This window comes from Mchenga conophoros, linkage group LG23, assembly GCF_057382185.1.
Source record: "Mchenga conophoros isolate Kocher_MC1m ecotype Shallow Benthic linkage group LG23, M_conophoros_male_GT1.1, whole genome shotgun sequence".
Classification (NCBI taxonomy): Eukaryota; Metazoa; Chordata; class Actinopteri; order Cichliformes; family Cichlidae; genus Mchenga; species Mchenga conophoros.
In genome coordinates this window covers 14,160,123-14,181,653 of record NC_140547.1, presented here as the reverse complement: position 1 = coordinate 14,181,653, position 21,531 = coordinate 14,160,123, and the positions used below count along the sequence as shown (strand labels likewise).

Sequence of the window (21,531 nt, the reverse complement as noted above, 5' to 3'; positions counted from 1 at the left end):
AAAGACCGTGTCTCTTCAGATGTTTTGACATTCAGTTGGTTATATACAGCAGGGAAATAAGGGTCTCTCCTGAACGCACCTTTGGTGTTTATTTGTGTACGTGAACGCACCATGAAACCGCTTTCCACGGGATGGATACGTCACGCACTCCCGATTGGTCTTAAAGCCGCCTCGCCAGATTCGATTGGATATTGACAGAAACGTCCCGGCTGTTTCCGGATTCCGCAGCAGGTTTCTCTTCCCATTGGTCCAGCGTGTCCGAGTGCAGAGAACAACAAACAAGATCGGGTGAAGACCGTCGGGATGGATGCAGGTAAGCGAGATTTTACAGGAAAATATGATATTTTACTCCCTTAGCAATCTCGTTAGAAGTTATAATGACTACAGCATCACTCTTTAACACCTGGCGGTGGCACTTCTGCTCTGCCGCTTTGGGATCAGCGTCGCCAGCTGGCAGCCTGCCTCGGTGACGCTAGCTGCTAAAGTGATGACTAAAGCTAACTGCTAATTATCGTTAGCTTGCTGCTACTGTTGCGAAATCTGCGGGATTCCCGCTTTGACAACTTGTGGTGTCATCACAAAACATTTATTAAGGTGTCGTTTCTTGTGATGCCATATGTTGTTCTAAATAGTTTGTCCTCTATACATCTTTGGACTTTTTAGCTAACGTTTTGTTACGCCCAAGATGAGCATCCCTGCTGATGCGCTGTCACCATCACATCGGTTATCAAGCTGCTGTTAGCCTGACTCTTGTTAGTTATGTGGGCAACACGTATTTTTAAAGCTCGGTGGGAATATTAAGGCATGTTAAGATATTTTCTAGTGTCTGATAACAGGTTTAATGGGAGTTTTATGCTGTTTTTAATAAGAACTCGATCATTTATTGATGTTTGTTACTGTTTTACTGAAGTTTATCTTGTCTTTGAGCGCAGTGTTTCCAGCTGCAGTGAGAAGCCTGAATCTAGCCTGTTATTGTGGTTGGACATTGACCATCCTCATCAAGTCTTTAGGGACAAAAATTTAATTTTATGTTTTTTTGTTATTCAGTTATTGAAAGTCCCTTAACAGTTCCTTGTATCTGCTCGTTTAATGTTTTTAGCTTTTAATGATAGAAACTCCCTCAGCAGCATTGTTAGCACTTGCTCCAAAATCACGCGGGTTAGGCAGAGAAATTTGTGCTCACTTATTATTAAACATCATGACCAAGTTTTATCTCTTGTGTTCAGGAAGTAACAGGTCGTTACTACCTTGTAACCCACTGTAGAACAAGTAGAGATATTTAAAATCCTTCATTGTATCAGCTATTAAATCCCTTAACTTTTGCAGTGATCATTTAGAATAACTTGGTTTTATGATTGCTAATTTTTATACACATTTCTTTGTCAATCTATTATGTATTTTTTGTCCATCTTCTTCACTATTGCTATTTTGCAAGTAGGTTGTGTAGGTAAGTTGCAAATGAATTGCTTTTTTTGGATCAGTAAAATTATCTGACTCTGAGTTTAAAGTACGAGCACGGAAGAATCATTTTCAGACTGATGGATGAGTGTTTTTCACTGACTCAAGTGGCATGGCCTTTCAAAATAAAGTCCTCTCAATATAAAAGTGATCTCTCCATACCTGTCTTTCAAATATTGATTGACTTGCTGTCTCCAACTTTGTTTCACATTTAAAATGAAGCACCAGAGGCTTACAGGATCCAGATGGTACTTGCTCTTTGCTCCTAGCTCCCAGCAAGGCTGCTACTTCCAGAGTTTAATTCAGCTTCATACATTTTCTTGGTGGTTACTAGCTGCTCATGACTCAAAAGGCAGTTTTCTGGTTGTTTTAGAGGGTGTGCTAGATTATGCTTAGATAGGCTGGTTCAGATTGGGGTTAACTAAACAGGAAAAAACTTAATTGAGAATAATTTTTTTAGGGAATTTCGCTGTGCGTGTTATGTAAGCAGTGAGCAATCGTAAGAAGCAAATAGACAGTCGTTAACCACATTAACCTGACTCTAAACAAATACAGGTTATCCTGGTCTTGTGGCAGTGTTTTTCTTTCTTTCGACTGTTTCTTTTAGGAGTCCTCATGTTAGATAATCTACCTCCATCTCACACTATGTCTTCCATCCACTTCTGTCACACCAATCATCTCCATGTCCTCTCTCACTACATCCATAAATCACATCTTTTGTCTTCTTCCTTTTTTCAGCCTTCTACATCTTTTGCCCACATATCTGTTGTCTCTCAACTGCACATGTCAAAAACCTTCACAGCCTTACTTTTACAGTTTGTCTCCCAACTGTGACATGTACGCTGCCCTTTTGATGTATGTGTTCCTAATCTCATCCATCCTGGTCACGCCCAATGAAAATCTAGCGTCTTCACATCTTCAGCTCTGCCACCTCCAGATCACCGGCCTGTTTTTTCATCAGTGCCACAGTCTCAAAACCATGCATCTCAGCAGGTCTCACTACCATCTTCTTAACCTTCCCTTTTGTTCTTTCTGCTACCCATTTGACATAAACCACTTCAGACACTTCTCCACCCACTCCGTCCTGCATGCACTCCCTTCACTTCTCTTGTGCACTGTCCATTGCTTTGGATTGCTGATCCTGTGCATGGCAGGCAGTCTGCAGAAGATTATATGTTGACTTAGAGAAGTTACTACAAACAAGAGGTTTTTTCCTGTAAAAATGGAGATTTTCCTTTCCGCTGTCACCAAGTGCTAAATCATAGTGGGTCGCCTGATTGCTGAGATTTTCTGTGTTATTGTGTGGTCTTTACCTTACAGTTTCACGTGCCTTGAGGCAAGTGTTGTTGGGATTTAGGTGCTATATAAATTGAATTGAATGGTTTGGATATTAAGTGCTTAAAGGCAGGACACTGCAACAAATGTGAACACTTGATTTAATCAGTTTCTTAAAAGCCCCCAAATTTTTGTTCCTGGATGTGGTTTAGAGTTCACTCCAGCAACTAATGGATACTCCATCTGAACTCCCTGAGAGATAGGTTCATGTTTATCAGCTGCAATAATTGGCCTGTGATAATGCTGGTGATCACCTGACATTTATTGACAAGTCTGAATATGGTCCTCACTCACATGCACTGCACAGCAAGAGATAAACCACCTCAGCTGTCAGCGTGTAAGCTGCCCGAGTTGAGTTGTGAAAACAGCTTTATCTTCCCTCAGACTCCTCCTCCTTTTTTTTTTTTTTTTGCAGCTACCTTGACATACGACACACTTCGATTTGTTGAGTTTGAAGATTTTCCCGAGACCTCGGAGCCTGTGTGGATCTTGGGCAAAGAATACAATGCACTCACAGGTGGGACTTGAATCTTCTCGCATGAAAATTTCAATACCTACGAATAGAGCTGGGCGATAGAACGATATGTATCGCGATATAACTTTTACTCGATAGAGAAATTAAACTATCGCGATAGACTTCACCGCTCTTGTCCTCTTAAAAAAAAAAAAAAAAAAAAAGGTCAGCCAATACAAATTAAGTAGCGCAGAGCCGAACCAATCACAGCCGCAGCGTCACGTCGCGTGACTTGTTATGTACAGCACAAGTGCCAAGCCGCACATGTGTTTGTTTGGGAAGCAGCCAGCGGGTAATGGAGCCAGCGCGTAATGGAGGAAATGAGTGTGCCGACTAGAAAAATCAACCGAGCGTGACCGAAGAGAAAACAGATGATGGTTCCAACGCCGGAGAGATTGTCGAACGGAAGAGCCATAGAAGTTCCGTAGTGTGAAGGTATTTCGGCTATTTCAAGTCTGACAAAAAACAGAGTAGCGTGCACTGTAAATGTGCCGAAAGCAAGTCTGGAAATACAATGAACTGGTGCATGCGTCACACTGTGCGCCACGTTATTGTTTCGGTGAAATGAATTTCTACAATACTGTTACTGTTAATTCTACTCTCTGCAGTGTTTAAATGCTTACATATACACACAGTTACTGTCCCTCCACACATACGACTCGGTTCTGCTTCTATGCCCCAGCTTTGTTTACTTTTTCCCACCGAGGCTTCTAGACTTCTGATTGGCCAACATTTCTGCACGGTTAGGAATCTAGCGCCACCTGCTGCTTTGGCATGTTCATAGCAGTGTTTTCCTTCATTTCTGCCTTTATGTGTGGACGGGATTATTTTTTAAAACGAAAACGGAAAATCTCAGTTTTCAAAAATACCCGTGTACGCGTGGACGTAGCCTCAGTCTCTGACTGGAAGCGCTAATTCGTCATTCGGCTTTTGTCAGACTAAAGTAACTGTTAAAACTGTTTGAAAAGCTCAGCTATACAACAAGGAGAGATTGAGAATTTCCTTTTAGTTCTCAGTTTATTTGATATTGACAAAAGTTAGTCAGTTTTGTCTGTTCTTCTGTAAAACAAACTAAGATTTATTTTTAGAATTAATATTTTGTTTCTAAGTGGAATTGACAATTTAGTCTGTTTCGTTTGTTCTATTTTGAAACTTAAACGCTTTAGCGGCTGCCTTTTGTGTAGTTTGTAATATTTGCCTTTATTTATCTGAAAAAGTCTCATGTTCCTTAAGTACATCTACCCTGTTGAACTTATTATGGGAAATAAATATTTAAATAAAAACAAGCTGCTGATTATTTCACATTTTACTTGTGAGCAACGGCACATTTAAATCTTACAAATATAGTTATTTGGCTTATATCGTGATAGATATCGTTATCGCCTGAAATGAAAAAAACATATCGTGATATGAAAAAATCTCGTATCGCCCAGCTCTACCTACGAAACACATCACAAAGTCAGCCACTCTGTTTTGTCATTATGATGTGGATATGTTGTAATATGCCGATGTCTGTATTGTAGAGAAAGATGAGATTTTATCAGATGTCACTTCACGCCTGTGGTTCACATACAGAAAAAACTTCCCACCGATTGGTCAGTTCTGGTCTTTTGTCACACATTTCTAATGTGACCTCTGGCTATCAAAAGGCGTTATGGGTGACCCATGAATCTGTTACAGGGGGGACCGGACCAACATCAGACACGGGGTGGGGATGTATGTTACGGTGTGGCCAGATGATTCTGGGCGAGGCCTTGGTGTGCAGACATTTAGGAAGAGGTAAGGCGGACTTTATCTCTGCGTGGCACCAACAGCCCGTCTCCAGTGAATTGAAACGAGGCTTGTTTTTGACAGATTTCATAACTGACCTTTTTGTTTTCAGATTGGAGATGGGCCAAAGGCCAGAAACAAAGAGAGGAGTACATCAGTCTTCTCAACGCCTTCATCGACAAAAAAGACAGCTATTATTCCATCCATCAAATTGGTAAGTAGTGAGCTTCAAACCATTCCAGTTACACCAAGGCTTGAGTGAAAGACTTCACAGGAAATTCTTCTTCTGTTCTTATTAAATGCTGCAGCTCAAATGGGAGTTGGAGAGGGAAAGCCTATTGGCCAGTGGTATGGACCAAACACAGTTGCCCAGGTTCTAAAGTAAGTACAGGAAAGTACCACAAGGGTCCATTGTGGACTTCATGCAAACACACAAAGCCAAAATGAGCAAGAAATCCCCGCATTTTGAAAGCTGGAACAAAGGAATTACTGGCTCTGTGCTCTGTAAATTAAAGATTAAAGCTGTGCTGTGCAGCATTTTTGTGAGCAAACAACAGTTTTTGTGTTCAGCATTTCTCTTAAGCACACATTATTTGTGTCTTTAAGGCCTTAAACATTTTTAGTGCATTTCTGCTGCTCTCAAGTTTATGGGGTAATTCTTGACTTGCTACTTGTTGGTCTTTAATCCATTAGCATTTTCTGGACTATAGTTTTTCTGCTCATCGGTCAGCCATTTATTTTCATTTTTCAGACATTTATCACTACTGCAGGAAAATCGAAAAGAATCCTGGTAAGAACAGGAAAAAAAAAAGCTGAGTAAAAACCCCCAATGAAATATCCCACTCTGATATCACTTAGTGTGCAGCATACCAGTGTGGTATTTTTATTATTTGCAATTCAAATTCCTTTAAGTTGACTTTTATATGTAACACCAGCTAAAATAGTTCCTTACAATTAGTTCTAGGAAAAAAAATACATTTTTCAGTAAACATCTAAATTTAAATGTAAATTTTTTTATTTTTTTTTTTTACTCCCCCCCCCCCCCCAATAGTTTTCTTACGGTGAATGGCAAGCTGCACATAAATACTAGCAGTCTCCCAATGGATGCTGATTGGTTGGTTAATCATTTCTAACATGAAGTACCCCTTTGGTGTACATTTTCCAAACAAATAAACATACTGCCGGTCACCAGGTCTACCCGTTGATGTCTGAACTTGACCTTGAGTTCAAGGTCACCAGTATTTGTACTGGTTTGAGATTTTTCATAGATGCACCTGCCTTTCAAAGTCCTACATCGACTTGTTTTGGAGATATCTCATTCACAACTTTGGTGTCCACGCCACTTGCCCAGCGGGGTGACGTCTATACCCCATAACCCTTTTATGTCTGAGGGGTAACTCATATGGATGTAAAAGAAAGCGCTGATTCGGATTGTCAAAAGTGTTGCTGTCAGGAGTTTGCTGCTAAAGTGAATTACGGTGCTGTGACATCACATATAGTCTCAGAATCGTATTTCACGCTAATCAAAACCCAAAATACAAAAACGTTAGAAACACGGAACCACCATGTTTTGAAACTTGATGAAAAATTTCCTGTTTGCCCCATGAAATTTACACCTCCATCAGACTGGCTCACAAACCTCCCAGTGGACCAGGAAGTCCAGAGGGTGGGCAGTTCTCTAGTGTTTTGGAGCGCTGGGGTAAAATTAAAACGTGTGACTGTGCTGTTTTGCTTTCAGGAAGCTGGCGGTGTTTGATACGTGGAGCAAAGTAGTTGTACACGTGGCGATGGACAACACTGTGGTCATCGAGGAGATCAGTGAGTGCAGCTGTGTTGCAACTGTGGACTGTTTACACAGTTCCTGTTTGACCAAATCTAACAGTTTCTGTGTGTAAACATCTACAGATTGATATGAGTCTCTGCAAAGAAACCAAGTTCATCCAAAGACAGAGTTATGCTGCTACTTAATTTACCAGTAGCAGCATAACTCTACACAGACCTAATTTGTATCTGGTGTAGTTTTCCTTCACTGTAATGTACTGGCAGCATGGTCGACAGTAATCTGAGTAATTTTCTGGTTTTTGTGATCATTTTTCTGTAGAGCGCCTTTGCATGCCCTGGCTGGATGCTGCAGGAGCCTATGGAGAATCGGAGGGAGTTGGGGAGCTTAATGGATGCCTGGAGGGAGCGTGTGCCATGGCTGAGGAGGAGACGGCGCTCTGGAGACCTCTGGTACTGCTCATCCCCCTCAGGCTGGGCCTGAGCGATATAAATGATGCCTACATTGATACCCTCAAGGTGAGAAACTAGCATGTACAGCATAATGACACAACTAATTCTGTGAGTAGTTATGGCCACTGTATCATGAAAAATGAGCACTGTCAGTGCAGATGTGATTTGCAAAATGGGAAAAATGACAGATAACCACAAAGAAATGACATAATGACGAACTGTAGAATGTGAGGCATTTAGAAATCAGAAATCCAATACTGTTAAGGAGAATCACACATGAAGGAAGTAGCAGCGTAGAGACCTTAGAAATCAATGACACTGAGCCCAGACTACAGCTGATATAACTGTTGGTGAATTAAAGTGGGCTCAGGCAAAACTATTCTAAACTACAAGGCAAGGGAAATGACAACCAATGAGAGCAAATGATACAGTTGACTGACACGCAACAGCTTGGTACACACATTTACAGACGGTTACCTAGGCAACTGGAGCCTGGAGCAAGTGTGACCAACCACCAGTCAGAAAGTCATGCAGGATGTCTGTCTTTGGATGCTCTTTTATGTTAGTGACCAGGAAAATAACTATTTAAAAGTTACGACAGTCTGAGCATGTAGTGTCCTCGGCTTTTCAGTCAGATAATGGATGTAGTCTCCGTGTGCCTGACTTTTATCCGTACTAAAACTCTAAAAGGGTTGTGGGTAGTGCAGATGCCTGTTTGGGAACAAGATAAATAATTCATCAGCAGTGCCAAGATACAAAAGTATTCAAAAGCAGCTTCTGCTAATTTAAATCTCTATCCACTTCCAGAATTACAAGCCACTTCCACAGATTCAATAATCTCAGTGCTGTAGAATTTATGTACAGCCTCCCACTGCCCGCTTCTCAATCCCAGCGTCTAACACATGGAGTAAAAAGCACATCTCTGTTCAGCTGAAACGGAAATAAAAAGCTTCATTATTAATTTAATGACCCCTCATGACTGACAGCATTATGGGATCAACAATGCAAGAACGGTACCTGAATAAAACTCCCGTTAAGTTATCATAGATTTTAATTTAGGGAAAGGGATTTTAAGGAGACATTCAGTGCCAGCATGGTGTGTATATATATATATATATATAAGCCAAATTCAGCCACAGCTGGGGTGAGATAAACCCTCTTGTCTCTTTTCACAGCAATGCTTCATGCTGCCTCAGTCCCTTGGTGTTATTGGGGGAAAACCCAACAGTGCCCATTACTTCATTGGTTATGTCGGTATGTCTAGTCTCTGTGTTTGTGAAATAAACTGTGCATTCTAAACAGCTCATGTTCATCATGTGATTCTTTTTTTTCCTTCTCTTCTTAAACACCTTCATTAAGTTACCCGCTTGGGTCTGAACACGTGTTTTTGTCCCCAGGAGAAGAACTCATCTATTTAGACCCACACACCACACAGCCTGCAGTGGAGCCGTCTGAAGACAGTCAGGTCCCCGATGAGACGTACCACTGCCAGCACCCACCCTGTCGCATGCACATCTGTGAACTGGACCCATCCATCGCAGCGGTAGGACTGCCAGGGAGAGTTTGACAGTGCAGAGCTCTTAGAACAGTCTTCGTCTCTTAGACCAGCGGTCCCCAACCTTTTTTTGCGCCACGGAGCAGTTTATGTCTGACAGTATTTTCCTCCGTACAGTAAAGAGGATAATAAAGGGGAAAACAGATTACCCACTTACTAAAGAAAAAGATCCATAGCTGAACCTTCCATTAGGTTAACAAATGTTAACAGATCTCATCCCAAGTTTGTCCAGCATTTGTTGGAAAGTATGAAAGAGCCTGATAAGGTAGTGGAGGCATGTAAAGAGCTAGTGGAATAACGATGGGCTTGGAAAAAATGTCATACTGTGTCCAGATGCTGCCAAAGACCTTTCAGAAGTGCCTCCGGCTGATACAACAATCAACAGAACAACATATCGGATGACACACAGGCTGTTGTGTGCAGATATGAATATTAATAGTTAGACATAAATGTGTTTTCTGTGCTCTTCCAGGGTTTCTTCTGCAGAACAGAGGATGAGTTTGATGACTGGTGTATGCGCATAAGAAGGGTGTGTCTCTCTCTGTCTGTAACATTAATTTTTGTTTATTACAACTTAATAAAGGCATCGCTGTGTTTTTGGAATATCGCAAAAATAATTGTCCTTGTCTTGTAGCTGTCCTGCAACAGAGGGACCCTGCCTATGTTCGAACTCGTAGACAGCCAGCCCTCTCATATGGTCAGCGTGGACACCCTTAACCTTACTCCTGGTAAATATACTGCAAATTATTTTCTTAAATATGCTAAAAACGAATTCAACTCTGTGAGGGGAGTGTTGTAGCTACTCTTTAGCTCTTTCTTTTGGGAGAAAAAAAAGCAAGAGGACGTTTTGGTAAGAAAAGTTAGTTTTTGATGGGCGTTAACAAAAAACCCCCCCAAACAAAAAATGTTTGTTTTTTTGTTTTTTTACCCCCCTTTAAGAGGGGGGCCAGTGGCAATAATGCTACACTGATTGGTCGTAAAGCTCACCAAACAAGAAAATGCATGACAGCAAGGAAGATGTGTGAATCCCCCCTAAAGATAAATAAAACACTGTTTCTGGAGTCTTAACTCACAGAGTTAATAAACATTAATTTAAAATTTTCTTTAAAATTTTCCTTTGCAGATTTCTCAGACTCAGACAGGTTGGAGCGATTCTTCGATTCAGAGGACGAGGAATTTGAAATCCTTTCCCTGTGACGAACATAACGAACAATGATTTGCTGTTCTCGATGGCGGACGGAAGATTCACCGTGTCTTCTCTGAATCAGAAGGGAAGCCTGAGTGAAGGAACGTGAACTGGAAAACTCTTGAGCCAGTCCAGCTCCAGTGGTGTAGTCAGTGTGTGGCACACAGCCTCCGAATGCTCCATCATTGAGACTGCCTGAGGGAGGGGAGGGAAGGGGTGTGGAGGGGAGCTGTAGCAGGAGCTCAGGATAAATTCTGTATGCACATCTTCACATACACGTGTTTCCATTTAAGTCTTAACACTTTTAAATGTTTCTTCTGAAGTGATATGGTGCCTTTCCCTGACTCCATTAGTAAAATTGCCATAACAGTTTTATGTTGTGTAGAAACACGGTGCGGTCATGATGCCCACGGCTTACGCGGTTTGTCACTAATAACTGACGTCTGTAACAGCCTGTAACGAAACCAAATTTAGTCAAATCTGAAGACAAGTTGTCTTAGTTGTATCCTCGCCAAGTCTGAAACATATACACTCATCCATTGGAAGATTATTTATTTAATCAAAGCAGTATATAGGCAGGTGACAGAACAATAGTTATGTAAAAGAATGAAAAAAGCAAAAATAAAAAGAGCTGAATTTCAATTTGTATAGCTCTCTTGACTTGTACAAGTGTGTGACGTAATATTTTACTCAAGTAAACGTGTGGGATGAAGTTTGTGGGGTGCAGGAGAGGACTTTAGTTTTGAAGAGTTTCACTCCAGAGCTCTCCGAGCGGCAGGTTCTGTGCTTTGTTGATGGCATTGAGGCTGTGGGCTGTGATGTCTTTGTGAACATTTTCAATATTCTGTGCTGCATCGATCACCTGAGGAAGAAAATTTCGATAATTAGAACAAATCGGCGACTTTAGTCTTTTTCCAGATAGTTTAACGTTAATAAGATGCAACGAAGAGACTGTGGAGGTGCTTTCACACAGGAGTCAGCATTGGAGTGCTTGCAGACACCGCTGCCACAGTTCAGCAAATATAAACTTGGACTGCACTAAAGTAGAAAGAAGACATCCAGCAGACAGAGTGGAAAAGTTCATATCAGAACCACAGGAGGAAAAGACTTCCTTGGAAACGGGTTTCCATCCAAATAGATGCGGCTGTGGAGTTTAACGGTGGTGAAGCTTTGCCTGTTTAGCTCTTTGCTCTGCAGCTCGCTGATTCTAGTAGTGAGCACAGCTCGGTGCATGATACGTCCTGTGTGAAAGCCCCATAAGAGAACCTCGGACTGCTTTCATAACTTTGTAAAAATGAAAACTATCCAAGAATTCACATTCTGAATTCTTATTTCTAGAACAATAAATAACACTAGGCCCAAGATAAAGTAAGATAAAGCATACTCTCATTGTTCACAGTATTTATTCACTTCAGTCATTGCAGTGCAAGTCAAGCTTTATACTCTCACCAACACCTGTCAGTGTGGAGTGGACCTGATGAAGACAGGTGGAGTAAAATAACCCTGGAGGTGGTAACATGATACATTACTGTATGTGATGGCACAGACTGATCAGGAAAAGGAAGCCAGTGCAACTATAAAGACATGAAGAAAAGCTGTTGGTGTTGCAGGCACGAAATAGAGTTTAGGCGGTGCTTTGCAGCTGACAGGTGGCACCTGATCACACAGATATCGGCCCGATGCATCCCCGTTTTAAACATCCTGTCGGAATAAATCTTCCATTCAGGCTTCCCTCATACCTGCCAGTTTACTGTCTGATCCTTCATCAGCTGTTCAAACCGCTGTTGCACTGTTCTTTGGAAGACGCTCGTCTCGTATCTCTCTTGCCCAAACTGTCCTCTGAGAGCAGCCTCGGCCGGGTTCAGCTGCAGAAACATTACGAGGTCTGGCTTTGGCAGTCCCACATCAGGCTGCATGCACCAGTCCAGGCGGAAGCCCTGAAGAAGACAAAAAACCTCCATCTGTCACGCTCGACTGCATGTTGCAATACCGAACTGATGGATGGAGTTTGAAAAGCAGAATAAATGCACTTACCGGCTTAGCGCTGGTGAAAGCAACTCCAGAGAAAGCATACCTGTCTACAACCAGAGTGATGCCTTGCTCCAGCTTCTTCTTCATTAAAGGCCTGTGGATTAGAATCTGTTAGGCTGTGTAAAGACTTAAAGGAAATGAAACAAAAATGTCAGCACATTTGATACAACCAGCAGTGTTTGCTGTCGTGTTTGCCAATCAGTCCATTTGCACTTAAAAAACTGGAGAAGGAACCAATGCAAATAATTAAAAAAAAGCGTGAAACTGAACTCACCACTATGCACTTTTAAGGACCTGTGATTTATAACATTCATAGCATGAAGTAAAAAAAATGAACATGGCTTATCTAATTGTACTAAACTTGCTGTAAAAAAATAAATCAGCTGATTCTGAGGTAGGAAGCACTAACTGATTTTTTTCATAGAATGATTTTACTTTTTAGGAAACCTTAAAAATGTGATATTGATTTAGGAAATATTTAGTTGTGCATCAATAAACAGAGTCCGTTCAGCCATAAGGCTCAAAGCCTGTGTTACAGGGTCTCAAACCATTTTAATTCACGTGCCACAGGCAGCCCAGTTTGATCTCAAGAGGATCAAACTGCTACAATTATCTGCAAATCATGACTTTTCTTTTAGTAAGTGTACATTATTTAAAAAAAACAAATTCACACGTAATAAGCTATTGATTCATAAAATTCACAATGAACTTTCTGGGGTGTCCTATAAAAACTAACATCTGAGTTTTTCTACACAAAAAAAAAAATGCTACTGAAATAAATTAAACAAAGCCATCAATACAAATCACTGGGTTTCTGCTTTGTTAGCGTTTTGCTCAGAATTTGTCCCTTCATTTTTTTTTTAAAAGAAAGACAAGATCAGAAATCTTTGCTCCGTCTTCATCCACCCGTTTGTCTGCTTTAGGTTTTACACCTGACATTAAAACACTCGTCCAGCTGCTGATCACACTGTTGGGTTTTATTAGCCTGGTGTCTCCAGTTGAGCCAGACCATTAGTGTTTAGGCAAAGACATTTTGTTTTACACATATGCAGGTGTTACATTCTGTAAAATGCATTATATATGATTAAAATAATTTAACTGCAATAAGTATACACCTTTCATATAAATATATTCTATAACTTAACTATTTTCTTTAGCCCACATAATTATATATTTCAGTTACATAAAACATGTGAATTTTGATTTTATGTAGTGTATAGCCTATATAATAAAAATTAATGTAGCCCAATAACTATAAAAACCAGAAAGCTACAGAACATGGGGCGGTTCATTTACAATCACAAGTCTAACTTACGTTTCATAGTCATTTTTATATCAGAAATAATCTGATTGTTTTGTGCTTGAATGTAAACAAAATGCCAGAAATCTGCACTGTCATCAACACATTTATCACCAAACATTTAAACCTAATATTTCATGTTTTATTAGGTTAACCCTCTGGGGTCCAGGGTATAACTGCCATTTTTTAATAACAGCTTGATCTTTTTTTGCCTTGCTTAGTTTGGTATCATTATTTTCAGCACAACCTCACATGTCTGAATTTACAGTTATTTTTTCATTGCTATACTGTAATAATACATGTGATCTGAAATCACAAAAAAATATGAAATCAGAGTCAGCAAAAGTTTATTTTTTACTGTAAAAACCACAAACATGTTTAGTTAATTATTTTCATAACTTGAAATGCAAATTAAATTGTACATTTTAAAAACCTATGCACAAATTTTGTAAACAAAGACATTTACAGAACAATCAGATGCCACACAAATTGATTGTGCCAGTGAAGTAGTCTGTCTGCCACAAAACACCACAGGCCTGCAGGCCTGACAATATGCAGTATATTCAGTTTTAGAATTTATATTCAGTGTTAATTGTAGCTAGGCTCAAGGTGTTAATGCTAGCTTCTTTTAATAAACAACACTGTCATATGCAAATTTGTGGTGGCAAGAGGTGGCACCCCTGTAGATCCGCCCCTGTTTAAGACTGCATGAAGTAAACCTAAAGCACTGAAAAGTCCAAACATGGACTGCTTCCCATTTTCTCTGTATCATTCCTCCTGTAGTGCCTGTCATCAGAGTAACTTGGGAACGTGTCACTTCCTACATGTTAGCTCGAGGATCAGTCCACTGACACTGATTTGCAGACTGCGGTCAAGTGAGCCCTCACTTACGAAGTCGCAGTCAAGCTAGCCGCCCCGCCAGCCGCACCTAAAATGTTGTTGCACTACTCTTACGCATATTACGGTATAGGTGCCGACTGGCTTAGAAACGCAGTGTTTTCTGTCCTGACACTATTTTACTTCACAATCCACTCCCAGTTTTGGTTAATCTCCACTTTCACCCCTGTGATCCACAGCCCAAATTACTGTATGATTCAGAGAAAATTAACAATAAAATTTACCCAATTTACTCAACTATACTTTTAATGTCCTCATCTTTGAGCTCAGATTACAGGAAAACTGAAAGAGGTGACGCAGATATCTCACTGGATTCTGACTCTGGGTGACCCCCACTCTGCATGCTGTGATCCACAGCCAAAATTACTGTACAGTTTTTGAGAAAATTGATAGTAAAATCTTCCCATTTTGCTTTACTGTACTCTACATATTGACATCTTTGATCTCCGATTACAGGAAAACTGTAAGAGGTGACGCAGATATTTCACTGGATTATGAATCTAGGCCATCTCCACTCTTCACCCTGTGATCCACAGCCAAAATTACTGTACGGATTTTGAGAAAATTGATAGTAAACTTTGCACAATTTACTCTACTGTACTCTATATATTCTCATCTTTGAGCTTAGATTACAGGAAAACTGTAAGAGGTGACGCAGATATCTCACTGGATTATGACTCTGGGTGACCCCCACTCTGCACCCTGTGATCCACAGCAAAAATTACTGTACAGTTTTTGAGAAAATTGATAGTAAAATCTTCCCATTTTGCTTTACTGTACTCTACATATTGACATCTTTGAGCTCAGATTACAGGAAAACTATAAGAGGTGACGCAGATATTTCACTGGATTCTGAATCTAGGCTGTCGCCACTCTTCACCCTGTGATCCACAGCCAAAATTACTGTACGGTTTTTGAGAAAATTGATAGTAAACTTTGCACAATTTACTCTACTGTACTTTTAATATCCTCGTCTTTAACCTCAGATTACAGGAAAACTGTAAGAGGTGACGCAGATATTTCACTGGATTATGACTCTGGGTGACCCCCACTCTGCACCCTGTGATCCACAGCAAAAATTACTGTACGGATTTTGAGAAAATTGATAGTAAACTTTGCACAATTTACTGTACTATACTCTATATATTCTCATCTTTGAGCTCCGATTACAGGAAAACTGTAAGAGGTGACGCAGATATTTCACTGGATTATGAATCTAGGCCATCTCCACTCTGCACCCTGTGATCCACAGCAAAAATTACTGTATGGATTTTGAGAAAATTGATAGTAAAATCTTCCCATTTTGCTTCACTGTACTCTACATATTGACATCTTTGAGTTCCGATTACAGGAAAACTGTAAGAGGTGACGCAGATATTTCACTGGATTCTGACTCTAGGCTGTCGCCACTCTGCACCCTGTGATCCACAGCCAAAATTACTGTACGGATTTTGAGAAAATTGATAGTAAACTTTGCACAATTTACTGTACTGTACTTTATATATTGACATCTTTGAGCTCAGATTACAGGAAAACTGTAAGAGGTGACGCAGATATCTCACTGGATTATGACTCTAGGCTGTCGCCACTCTTCACCCTGTGATCCACAGAAAAAATTACTGTACGGTTTTTGAGAAAATTGATAGTAAACTTTGCACAATTTACTCTACTGTACTCTATATATTCTCATCTTTGACCTCAGATTACAGGAAAACTGTAAGAGGTGACGCAGATATCTCACTGGATTATGACTCTGGGTGACCCCCACTCTGCACCCTGTGATCCACAGCCAAAATTACTGTACGGATTTCTGATAAAATTAAATCCTATTCCATTACCAAACAAAATGAGTTCATTGAAGTATTTGCTTAACTACAAGAAATGTCTTTCCACACACAATTTAAATTTTTCAAAATGTCATTCACACACCACCTCAAGTATCAACTTCAGTTTTAGACATTATTTATTCAGTGCTTAATCACAACAATAGTCAACTTAAGGCACTTACATAATAAGTTAAACCTTACAATAATACATACAGAGAAAAACCCAACAATCATATGACCCCCTATGAGCAACAGTGGGAAGGAAAAACTCCCTTTTAACAGGAAGAAACCTCCGGCAGAACCAGGCTCAGGGAGGGGCGGCCATCTGCCTCAACCGGTCAGGGTGAGAAATTACATTTCTCAGATTACTGATTTCTCATATTACTACTACACAGTTTAGATACACTCAACAAAAATATAAACGCAACACCTTTGTTACTGCTCCCATTCCCCATGGGATGGACGTAGAGACCGAAAATTCATTCCAGATACACAATATAACCATCCCTCCCAAACAGTGGTCACAAATCAGTCCAAATGTGTGGTAGTGGGCACATCTGCCATATTGAGATAATCCATCCCACCTCACAGGTGTGCCACATCAGGATGCTGATCTGACATCATGAGTAGTGCACAGGTGTACCTCAGACTGCCCACAACAAAAGGCCACCCTGGAATGTGCAGTTTTGTCTCACAGCAAAATGCCACAGATGCCACAAGCAATGAGGGAGCGTGCAACTGGCATGCTGACAGCAGGAATGTCAACCAGATCTGTCGCCCGTGCATTGAATGTTCATTTCTCAACCATAAGCCGTCTCCACAGGCGTTTCAGAGAATATGGCAGTCTGTGGAAAGATGTCATGGTTGGTTTGCAAGCTGTTTTGTAATTTCTTTATTTAGAATGACATCTTTCCACAGACTTAAAATATAAACGTACTATCAATTACAACCTAGTGGCAATTTCAGCTTCCTTTTACATCATCTTTATGATTCAATTCTGTCATAATCAATTGAGTCTGATTTTGCTTTTCAAAATGAAAACCCAATATGTGTTGAAACAGCAATTTTCATTTTTAAAACATTCTGAAATAATTGAAAGAGTATATCACATATGGACAAATTCGACGGGCCATTAATTTGAAAGGCGAAATCAGACCAACATGAAATTTACATGGTTTTACTGTCGGGTTGGATACTGTTGATCTAAAGTGGAATTATCCTGTGGAAACAGCATCTTTCAATTTAAGAGCATTTTGAAATCGTTAAACGAGTAGGTCGTCTACGGGCAATTTGAAAATACTTTTATTTTGGAAGGCAAAATCAGAGTGACTTGATCTTAACATCGTATCTCTGTGGGGTTGTATACTGTTGATTTAAAGTGAAATTATTCTGTGGAAACAGAAAATTTCCTTTTTAGAGCATTCCGAAATCACTGAAAGTTAGGTAAGTTATTGGCATTTTCAACAGGCCATTATTTTGGAAGGCAAAATCAGAATGACTTGAAATTGAAGTAGTACCATGGTGTGGATGTACACTTTTGATCTAACATGGATTCATCCTGTGGAAAGAGCAAGTTTCATTTTTAGAGCGTTCTGAATTCTTTAAAAGAGTAGGTCGTATATCGGCAATTTGAAAAGTATTTTATTTTGGAAGGCAACATCAGACTGATTTGATATTGATATGGTATCACTGTGGGGTTGGATACTATTGATCTAAAGTGGAATTATGCTGTGGAAACAGCAATTTTCCATCTTAGAGCATTTTGAATTCGCTCCAAGAGTAAGTCATATATGGGCAAATTGAAAAAGCTTTTATTTTGAAAAGCAAAATCAGACTGACTTGAAATTGACATGGTAACATCGTGAGGTTGTATACTGTTGATCTAAAGTGGAATTACCCTGTGGAAACTGAAATCTTCCTTTTTAGAGCATTCTGAAATCACTGAAAGTTAGGTAAATTATGGGCATTTTCAACAGGCCATTATTTTGGAAGGCATAATCAGAATTACTTGAAATTGATATGGTAACATCGTGAGGTTGTATACTGTTGACCTAAAGTGAAATTATCCTGTGGAAACAGCAAAATTCTGTTTAAGAACATTTTGAAATCGTCAAAAAAGTAGGCCGTATATGCTCAATTTGAAAGGGCATTTATTTTGGAAGGCATAATCAGAATGACTTGATATTGATATGGTATCACTGTGGGGCTGTATACTGTTGATCTAAGGTGGAATTACCCTGTGGAAACAGGAAATTTCCATTTTAGAGCATTTTGAAATCACTGAAAGTTAGGTCAATTATGGACAATTTGAAAAGGCTTTTACTTTGGAAGGCATAATCAGAATGACTTGATATTAATATGGTATCACTGTGGGGCTGTATACTGTTGATCTAAGGTGGAATTACCCTGTGGAAACAGGAATTTTCCATTTTAGAGCATTTTGAAATTGTTCCAGGATCAAGTCAGATATGGGCAGTTTGAAAATGCTTTTATTTTTGAAAGCAAAATCAGAATGACTTGATATTGATATGGTAACATCGTCAGGTTGTATACTGTTGAACTAAAGTGAAATTATCCTGTGGAAACAGCAAAATTCTGTTTAAGAACATTTTGAAATCGTCAAAAAAGTAGGCCGTATATGCTCAATTTGAAAGGGCATTTATTTTGGAAGGCATAATCAGAATGACTTGATATTGATATGGTATCACTGTGGGGCTGTATACTGTTGATCTAAAGTGGAATTACCCTGTGGAAACAGGAAATTTCCATTTTAGAGCATTTTGAAATCACTGAAAGTTAGGTCAATTATGGACAATTTGAAAAGGCTTTTATTTTGGAAGGCAAAATCAGAATGACTTGACATTGATATGGTATCACTGTGGGGCTGTATACTGTTGATCTAAGGTGGAATTACCCTGTGGAAACAGGAATTTTCCTTTTTAGAGCATTTTGAAATCACTGAAAGTTAGGTCAATTATGGACAATTTGAAAAGGCTTTTATTTTTGAGAGCAAAATCAGAATGACTTGATATTGATATGGTATCACTGTGGGGCTGTATACTGTTGATCTAAAGTGGAATTACCCTGTGGAAACAGGAATGTGCCATTTTAGAGCATTTTGAAATTGTTCCAGGAGCAACTCAGATATGGGCAGTTTGAAAATGCTTTTATTTTTTAAAGCAATATCAGAATGTTTTGATATTGATATGGTAACATCGTGAGGTTGTATACTGTTGATCTGGAGTGGAATTACCCTGTGGAAACAGGAAATTTCCATTTTAAAACATTTTGAAATCACTGAAAGTTAGGTCAATTATGGACAATTTAAAAAGGCTTTTATTTTGGAAGGCATAATCAGAATGACTTGATATTGATATGGTATCACTGTGGGGCTGTATACTGTTGATCTAAGGTGGAATTACCCTGTGGAAACAAGAATTTTTCATTTTAGAGCATTTTGAATCGTTAGAAGATTAAGTCAATTATGGACAATTTCAAAGGGCCATTACTATGAAAGGCAAAATCAGACTGACTTGATATTGATATGGTATCACTGTAAAAAGACTGTGGTTGGAAAGTGTTGATATAAAGTTCAAATAGTATTTGGAAATACGACTTTTGCTTTTAAGAGCATTATTAAGTCATTGAAAGAGTAGTTCAAAAATGAAGATTCACAGGGCTTTTACTTTGAAATCCAAAATAAGATGGCCTTGATAGTGACAGGGCACAATTAGGGTACAAGGCTGTGTCATATAGATCTAACATTAGAGTTTGTAAAAAAAAAAAGAAGCCTAAATTATATGTTATTATGTTCTTAACATATCTGTTAATTCACTCGAAGTTGGCTTTTATTTTGAAATCCGGTTTCCACATCCATTCCCGTAATACTTTGAATACACAGGGAACGTAAAACAAACTGGAGGCTGGCTTGACTGCAAGTCTCGAATTGGAGGCTGGCTTGACACAAGTGATTTGCAGCCAATAGGAAGCCGACCTCATTAAAGGTACTGAACACACCTGAGATTTTTTTTTTTTTTTTTACACAGATTTTCATTGGCACATATGTTCACACTAACGTAGAGAGTCTTACACCATCTCCCAGCGGTTTGCAGAGAACAACAAGTGCACCGTGTGGTCCTCCAAATCACTCTTGTTCTCCAGGTAAGCCCCAATCAGCTGTCCGATCGTCGTGGTCCTGTCTGCATGAAGAAAACCGCCCCGGGACAACACGTCAGACACGTTAAAGCCAGAGGAGAACTTTAAGCTCCTTCGGTGAAAAACGGAAAGCATTCTCACCGGGGAATCTCATCATCTCAGCCGGCCTGCCGCTCTGCTGCAGAGCTTGAACCAGCTTGCTGCACTGCGTGGTCTTCCCGGCCCTGTCCACCCCCTCCAGCACGATGAGCGCTCCTCTCTTACCCGCCATCTCCGACCACTGTCCGTCAGTGCTGCGGTGAACGTTGCAGAAACCACGAACAAACTGAAGCCAAGCCCTAGAAACAGACCTGTGCCCTATCACCATTTGCCGCCTTTTCCTAAAACAAAACGTCAACAAGGAAACACAATGACGCACTTCCTGTTTCACTTCGTCACGTTTCAGCCAGCCCATTAGCTCTCCGACTGCTGCCCTCTACTGTTTACCCATCATCCCCCTTCACAGATCATTTAGATTTTGCCTACAACACCGTGTAAATACTCCGTCAGTCTGTTTGAATTAGAATATCCAAGAAAAGCAAAAATGCAGGAAAGAAAACTCCTACAACTGCTCCAATATCTATGGAAAACTGCTCTCTACTTCCTTGGCTGTACTTAGAACTTCATACACTTAATCACAAGCAACAGTTATGCTGAATAAAACACGTTTTATTAGCACAGGGCAATTTACTGGCTGATTCACCTGTGAGTGTGCAGTGTCCCGAAGTTCGCTCTCAGATTGAAATCTCAACAAATCACAACAGCAATCTCCTTGAGATGCTTCATATTAGAGATTGATTTATATAAGGTAATAATACGGCGAAATAAGATGACAACCCCTCCTATAAGAGTTGGCGTTAACTCTCCAGGTATCTGATAGTCTGGATGTCGTTTTAAAAGATATTCCCAGATTTGGTGTTTTGATAATGGTGCTGGATAGCAAATAGACACAAAATGTCCCATAACTGTTTAGTTGTTTTTTAGAGCTGGAGGTCATAAAGACTATATATTTTTATTGTTTGCTATCCCTTTTTTGTCCCTTTGTGTCCGGTGGCACCCTGGAAGGGAACACTCCCATCAGGATGAAGGTGATCACTTAAAACTAATTCCAGCTAAATACCCACAGGTCCTGTAAAAGGTGATATTCAACACCTTTCTTTTTCTGATAGTATGGAGGGAAATAATCTGTTTCACTCCCTTTGACACGATGAATGAAATTAATCATTAATTCCT

At 39.8% G+C, this 21,531-nt stretch overlaps 2 protein-coding genes across 2 annotated transcripts; one reads left to right on the top strand and one right to left on the bottom strand.

The window, feature by feature from the left end:
* Positions 1-167: 167 nt before the first annotated feature.
* atg4b (autophagy related 4B, cysteine peptidase) lies at positions 168-10,692 on the top strand. The gene is made up of 13 exons (XM_085266353.1): positions 168-313; positions 3,209-3,310; positions 4,831-4,902; positions 4,988-5,086; positions 5,190-5,291; positions 5,386-5,458; positions 6,816-6,895; positions 7,179-7,375; positions 8,485-8,563; positions 8,707-8,852; positions 9,337-9,393; positions 9,499-9,592; positions 9,988-10,692. Exons 1-13 carry the CDS (start codon positions 304-306, stop codon positions 10,059-10,061), a joined length of 1,185 nt encoding a protein of 394 aa, XP_085122479.1. The 5' UTR covers positions 168-303; the 3' UTR covers positions 10,062-10,692.
* dtymk (deoxythymidylate kinase (thymidylate kinase)) lies at positions 10,590-21,516 on the bottom strand. Its single transcript, XM_085266355.1, has 5 exons — positions 20,401-21,516; positions 20,195-20,303; positions 12,085-12,175; positions 11,790-11,987; positions 10,590-10,912 (listed from the first exon to the last, which is right to left on the bottom strand). The coding sequence occupies exons 1-5, from the start codon at positions 20,711-20,713 to the stop codon at positions 10,787-10,789; spliced, it is 837 nt and encodes a 278-aa protein (XP_085122481.1). The 5' UTR covers positions 20,714-21,516; the 3' UTR covers positions 10,590-10,786.
* Positions 21,517-21,531: the final 15 nt, after the last annotated feature.